The 7,467-nt window shown below is 36.9% G+C and overlaps 1 protein-coding gene across 1 annotated transcript in view; it reads left to right on the top strand.

Annotated features, from left to right (window-relative positions):
• Positions 1–7,467, top strand: part of fah (fumarylacetoacetate hydrolase (fumarylacetoacetase)) — a 16,761-nt gene that overhangs the window by 7,398 nt on the left and 1,896 nt on the right. The window contains exons 9-13 of the mRNA XM_008294748.1: positions 3,187–3,317; positions 5,119–5,194; positions 5,490–5,536; positions 6,242–6,343; positions 6,638–6,755. Coding sequence (XP_008292970.1) covers positions 3,187–3,317; positions 5,119–5,194; positions 5,490–5,536; positions 6,242–6,343; positions 6,638–6,755 — 474 coding nt within the window. The remainder of the gene's footprint in view (positions 1–3,186; positions 3,318–5,118; positions 5,195–5,489; positions 5,537–6,241; positions 6,344–6,637; positions 6,756–7,467) is intronic.

The following is a 7,467-nucleotide window of genomic DNA, read 5'->3' as shown; positions in this document are numbered from 1 at the left end:
ACATCACATCGTCCTTGTACATGCTTGAAGATAGTTTCGGGGTTCCCACTCCCACTTTCAGTTATGGAAAATTCTTAGAAAATATAAAATTAACAAAACTAGTTTCTAAACATCAGTGATTTCGGATATTTGTTGATGTAGCAAATCAACAGCATTAATCAACAGTGGCATTTCACTGAAAGGCAAACTTGTTTCTTAATTTAGTTCTGTATTATAAATGTTATTTTAATCACCTGAGACTTACTCAGATGGAACAGTTGTAGATGAAATGGCAGTCGGTCCTTATCAAAACAAAAAAGTGGGAATATACATTATTGATTATCTCTGGAGAGGACATGAATACAATTAATAATACAGATTAAAGGTTTAAAATTCTAGTCATTACGTTTGAAATAACAGAAATAAATACTCCTTCCATAAAAAATCCTGTGCTTGTATTTATCAACTTTTTGAAGTAAACTATTTTTATGATCTCAATAAACAATACTCACTCAAAAATCTTAAGAATAAACAGTATTTATAAGACTGTTTTAGGTAAATTGTAGATGTCTGCAGTACAGAAAAACAGCAACGCATGTTTTCTGAGGCATGCTTTGGAATGAGTGCAGGATACATTGTTGGTCAGGATCAATTGTCATCTGAAGCACTGAATAATTTAGAAAAGGGTCATTTTGACCACTACTTAAAGCTGCTGCAAGCTACTCCACCATGCCACAGTCTGAGTGGCTGTGATAGAGGAGACCATGTAGAGGGCACAGAGACTGGCACTTCAGCAGAACTACTAGTTTCTGTTTTCTTTTATTGGTCCTTTGGGAAACATCACATTAGCCCAGTGTGTGCATAAGCCGTATTTTATTGTGTTAAGACATATTATCTGCAGATTATATCTTTTATTTGTATAGCTGATTGAAATGACAGCAAGCACAAGACAAATCCAGGTGTTATGGCCAGAAACTATTAAAATAAAAAATAAATTGTATTAATATGTTTAATGAGTGATGAAAGGGATGCTTCACAACAAAAAACAAAGAAAAATGTTATTTTCATTTATTAATTTTGGAAAATATGAATTTATCACACAAGTAGTTGGTTCTCTGCCAGCTGGCATCGATCTGATACACATTAATTGAGTGACATTAGAAAAATGACGTGAAATAATGCTTTTGGAAAACAGGGCTTATAAAACGCTCCCATTTAACCTCAAATTTACCCTCCAAATATCAAGTGAATTAAGAGTTAGCGGTTTACCTTCCTGGAAACTAGATAACACATTCTCCACTCGAAATGTTTCAAGGACATCCTATCATACTGGTGCACACAGAATTCTGCACAGTCGGCTGCACTCTCTTTCTCACCACAGCGAGAGATTTTTTTTCGGCTGTGACATTTCTGCTGAATGCGCAGCTCAAAGCCAAATGACGTTGCTTTCATTTTGTACTGACTGCTGATGCCCTCAGGAGATCAGTCTGTGCAGAGTTCACTAAAGGCTTTCTATGAATATTTGCCATCAAAGTTTCTGACACACAACTGCATTCTAAGCTAAATGTCCTTTTTTCATCTGTCTCTCTCAGAGGTGCACAGTAATTTCATTAGAAGTCTTTTTTTTAAGTCAGTGTGATATTGTGGGAAGGGACGGCCCAGTTAATGTGTCGTGTCTTCATGCAACGACTGAAGAAGACACTAAAAGCAGACGGATGATAAAGCTCTCACAGTGAAAGAGATCACTCTGTTGTTTCATTAGCTCACAGTGAAGAACACACATGGGGATGCAGGGTGAAGGGAGATACTGTGATTACTCTGCATTTTAAAGTTACATTACATTGCTGTGAGTGTTGACCCAATTATATACTACATATTAACTTGTATAACAGTAGGAACTAGGGCTTTAAACAAATGCAAATACATTATTTGGACATCAACAGGTAATAAGCACAACATCTGCATTCATTTTATCTTCTACCACTACCTCTACCTTGCTATCTTGACCAGTAAAATTCTACGTACACATAAATACATCTTTTACTTTGATTGAACATCGGTAAAACTACTTACTTTGTACTTGTACGTGTTACACAGCATTTTTAAATTGTTGTGATATTACTTATATTTAAGTAAAGGATCTGAACAATTCTTCAACCAACAACAACAAGCAAAGTTAGTGTTGCCTGGAGCAAAAGGTTTAATTATCTCTGATGAAACTGTACCAAGCCATTTAGATCTACTTCCTGGAATCAAGTCGGAACATCATGGGCAGTTTTAAGTACAGAATTGATTTAGTTTTTGCCTCCTAACTCATCACTATGGTAATGATTACTGTGAGCAAACAAAACACACATTCTTCTCATTTAAATATGTGCATATTGCAGGTCTGTTTCAGGAAGTAGGTTTACAATCCAACCAGTTTGTGGTAGCACAGTTGGTGCCTCTAAGGCTCATTGAGCTGAAGTGACTGACTGATGGCCTGTTGTTTCTTTGTTACCCGTAGGACTCTCCTCATCGTGTATTAAACTAGATCTTTTTCTGTGATCATGCAGTAGTCTACGTATTCTACATTTTTAAGACAGTAACCAATTTTATTTACAACCAGATCTGCGAGCGGGCATGTTGTGATCCTGATGCCTGGCACAACTTTAAGACAATAGCCTTAGGTGGTTTCATTTGTACACTTCAGAAGGCACAGATGGCCCTCTGCACAGAACAGTCTGCACCAAAACTTTGCATTCAAGTCAGGAAGTTTCAAAGTAAGCTTTAAAATTTCCTAAGGAATTAAAAGTAATCATAGCTTCGTTATGGCTGGTTCAACCACAGCATGACTGATTGGTATTTCCGTTGTCTGCCAACTAGAATCATGTCGATTAGAATATGTCTATATAATAATAACAATAGCAATGCAATGTAGTAAAAAAAAAAACCCCAAAAAACCCAAAATTAAATTTGACTAAGAGGAAGCCATTATTTAATGAAGTACAAACTGATACACAACAATAAGTTTATTTTACATGACTCAGTGCATGACAACTGTAAATCGTTGTGGAAGTTGAAACTAACACAAACTAACCTTTTCTCATCAACATGAAACTCACAAATACATTTACCACTCACTAGTATTGTGCAATCCTTCGTCTCTATAGGCTAATGATAGAAACATAACCTACCTACTTACACACTTATTGTGTTTATTCTCAGCAAGGGACATCCAGTCGTGGGAGTACGTTCCTCTGGGACCTTTCCTGGGGAAGAACTTTGGGACAACCATCTCCCCCTGGGTCGTCCCCATGGAGGCGCTGTTGCCTTTTGCAGAACCTAACGCTGTCCAGGTAACAGGGGCCTCACAACATGCATCAATAAGTGTCTAGAAGCAGCCTTAAAGTTTCCATTTGTGACTTCATCTCACAAAGTTACATTTGTGTCATCAGTTCATGATGAAGAACCACAAAAAAACTGTGACAGGTCTCACTTTGTGTTTGTGTTTTTAAAACGGGTTGCCAGACTTTTACATTTGAGACCTGTGAAAGCAAACTCAGTTCAAACTCAGTCTTCATCATTTATTTATATTTTATTGATCTATTCACAATCATTTACTTGTATATTTTTTTTCTTTCAATAACTAGAAGCCTAGTTGATGTATATTAATGCACCACGTTTTCCATTGACTATCACAAACCAGTCACAAACCAAAGTTATTTGTTCTGTCATAAATTAAAGCAAGTTTTAACAAACTTTTTGACAGTTCTGAAGATATGTCCATAATTTTCAGTGACTCTTTTGTTCTGCCACTACTCAAAGTTTTCCTCTAATTCTAAAATCATTCCTTGGACCAAGCAAAAGTATGTTAGTAAGCACCAACCATGTCCACATGGGGCAGAACATGTGGGTCCATTCCATTTCTGATTTGTTTGAAACTTTTTCATCATAAACTATTAACATTTCAAATAGTATCTGTGAAGTTTTAGCTTGAAAGATCAAATATTTTCAGAGAAATGTATTTATTTATTTGTTTTTTAAACTACACATCGACCCACTTTCGACACGTTTTTTCGGGCTTGAAATGTGAAGGTTTGAATGAAAATATCTCAGGAACTATTAAAGATAAATGCCTGAAACCTTTTACTGTTGTCACTTCTTTTGTGAACAAGTATTTCACATTACAAAGTATTCTGTGTGTTTTAATTCGTATCATTAATGATGACAAAAAAACTGTGAAAATGTCAGGCTTTTGTCTTTATTAGTTCCTGAGATGTTGTCATTCAGACATAGCTTCAAATTTCAATGCAGTACAAAAAAAAATGTGCAGAAAGCGAATCAATGGGCAATTTTTAAACGATTTAATCTTGTCAAGTATTTGGCGTAGTTGTCCATGTAGTTTTCTAGTTTAGTTCTACATACACAGATGCACGCACTATGTTTATTTATTTCTAGATGTACTTGCTGAATAGTGTGGCATGAGCAAAATCTTTAAAACATTTCTTTAAAAAAAAAAGTTAATAAGCAATAATAGACCAAATTAAAACATATAATGAGATGGCACTGGAATAGTGTGTTCACTCGTACAAGTTTTTCTTAAGTCAGTTGTCAGATATGTTACACACTTAACAGTAGATATCATGCACTGTTCTGATGGGTGAAATAGTTTATACTTGGTTGCCTAACTATGTATGTATGTATAATCAGTGCAGTTCTCAGAGGTGCTATACAAAGACAAGCACTCACAAGTCCAAGATGGATTAAAATGAAGACATAAAAAGTCTTTATTTTCAAACATTTAAAGCTGCTTAAGAGCATACTACAGAGTAAATCTATGTTGTGGCTCCCCACCTCTACAAAAAAGATCAAGCAATTTGATGCTGATCGATTCTGAACTAAACATAACAAAGCACTGCTCAGACTGAGGAGCCTGACAAGACTATTGACTGGGTTCAGATTTACAGGATAACACAGCCTTCCTTCTAACGCCACATTTATACCAATTACTAGAATGTATTGTCTGAGTAGTGTTAAAGACTTAAGAATATAACAGCTATTTTTTCTCTTTCCATATTGATCTTATACAGCAAGCATTAGAGCTCCCATGACCGCAGTTATTTTGTTCATCTGTTTCTATTTGTTCTCTTTCTACAGGATCCAGAACCCCTCCCATACCTGCAACACCACGATGCTTACACTTTCAGCATTAACCTGTTTGTCTCTCTAAAAGGTACTGCGCACATACACACACACACACACACACACACACACACGCACACACACCTTAGTAATCAGGATGCATAGTACTGCTGTAGTAGTAGTACAAAGCTCGATATTTTCTTTATAAATATACAGCGAATGTAACTAACTACTACCAATCACACCTCTATGATACTTTGCATATCATGTGCAGAGTATCAGGTGTAAAGCTACTGCTGTGCACCAGGAGAACTGTATTATGTTTTATGTTAAGTGATTGTGTACAGTGTGTCCCTACGAGTAACTTTTGCTGTTTGCCCTTTAAGGACAGAACATGGCCGAACCCAAAAACATCTGCAAGTCAAACTTTAAGGTAAGATCTTTGTGTGCCAAGGGAAAGACACAATAACAATCAGGGCTACTGCATGTGTGTAATAAATAATACAGTACAGTGTATAGCGTTTGATACTGTGACATCATGTGACATTTGAAATTTAACCTTTGTTAAGCCTGAAAAGATACAACAATTAGGAACTAGTAAATAGGGCAAGCAAGACTCCTGCACAATGTCCATTTACTTGCGATAAAATTTATTGCTAATATGATGTTTTGATCCTTAGACTGGTCTAGGAACCTCATCCCTATGGATATGTGTTCTTCAAGACAGTCTGCTCAAGTGGAAGTGTATTTTACACTGAAACTCCTGCTCCTGTCTTAACCTGGTCCCTCCCTCACATGGGTTCAAAGAAATGTGATATTTCCTTTCCACCTTTAATTTTCCTATAGTCACTATCTTTGGGCAGGTTATTCTATTAGGACTACACCTATTTTGTCAACAACTATGACAATAATTCCAGCTTAATAGGTTGCAACACCTCTTTCTGTGACTGTCAGTATTAAGGAAACAACAGGAGCAGACATTAGACAGACATTATTGGTGCAGACTCCTTAGTGCTCTCAGCCGTCAGCAGACTGCTCAGGCAGGTATAGCTGGTAGCCTCCTTTATGAAAAGGGTCTGTCTGTCTTCACTCATATTCTTTCAGTTTTATATCCATTTCTGTCTCTCTCCCTCTCAAGTACATGTACTGGACCATGAAGCAGCAGCTCGCCCATCATACAGTCAATGGCTGCAATGTCAGACCAGGAGACCTGCTGGCGTCTGGTACCATCAGTGGCCCTGTGAGTCAGTACTTTGTATAAAAATAACAAATAATTACTTTGTTAAAAACTCAAGAGTGCATGTAAAGAATTCTATTCAAAATGTCCCAGAGCTGTTCCAAAGTTAGATCTGATATTATTGCTTTCATTTCTTATGATATACATTCCATACTGAGGTTCCCCATTTAATCTCCTTGCTTTTACATTTTGATGTCTCATCTTCCTCCCTTCTTTCCTTTTTCTTTCTCTTGTATGCCATTTTGTCACTTCCAATTATTTGATGCTCCGTGAATCTGACCAAGTGTATCTCTACAGGATCCAGAGAGTTTTGGCTCCATGCTTGAGCTGTCATGGAGAGGCTCTAAGACCATTGATCTGGGAGGCGGAATAACTAGAACCTTCTTGAATGACGGAGATGAAGTCACCATCACAGGTTAGTCCGTTAAAATTATCGATATTTTGGTGTCAGATCTAAATCAAATCAAATTTATTAATTAAATACACAGTTGTACATGATACAGTGCATAGTAAAATGTGCCGTGTACCTGACCTGGCGTGTACACACAAATCACTACACTATAGTTCAGTCAGGAGAAAATATTTGGAAGTGTATGATAATAATTGTTGAAGTAGCAATAACGAAGAACAATTAGACATTTCATATTAGATTTGAAAGCAGCTCTCGTTTGACTGCCCCATCAAGTAAATCAACTTTTTAAAGTGGACATATAATGCAAAATACACTTTTGTCATTGTTTTTGTGAACATAATGACATGTTCCCAGTGTGTCTCCAGACCCACAAAGTCACCAACCCCTAGTTTCTTTCCTTCTCCATCATCATATGAGTGTTGTGACATCAAACCAAATAACTGCTGCTCCTGGCTGGTAAACAGATATGCTAAAGAATCATTGACGCTCTCCAGATGAGCAGCTGCCTTGCTGTGCGCCAGTTTTGTTTCCTTGCTAGAGCTGCCTCTGCTAACTCCTACTCAAAAACGTCTCAGCCACATGCAAAGCTGCCTGAAGAAGACCCAGTAAATTACTTACATTTTTGGATGGCAATATGCCCACAACAAAAGGAAAATCTTTGGAGTCGACATGTTATGCAGCTAGTGGGTTGATGTTATGATGATAGTAAACTGTT

Source organism: Stegastes partitus, unplaced genomic scaffold, assembly GCF_000690725.1.
Source record: "Stegastes partitus isolate 25-593 unplaced genomic scaffold, Stegastes_partitus-1.0.2 Scaffold991, whole genome shotgun sequence".
Taxonomy (NCBI): domain Eukaryota; kingdom Metazoa; phylum Chordata; class Actinopteri; family Pomacentridae; genus Stegastes; species Stegastes partitus.
The sequence above is the reverse complement of the archived record's forward strand: the minus strand, read 5'-3'. Positions and strand labels throughout refer to the sequence as shown.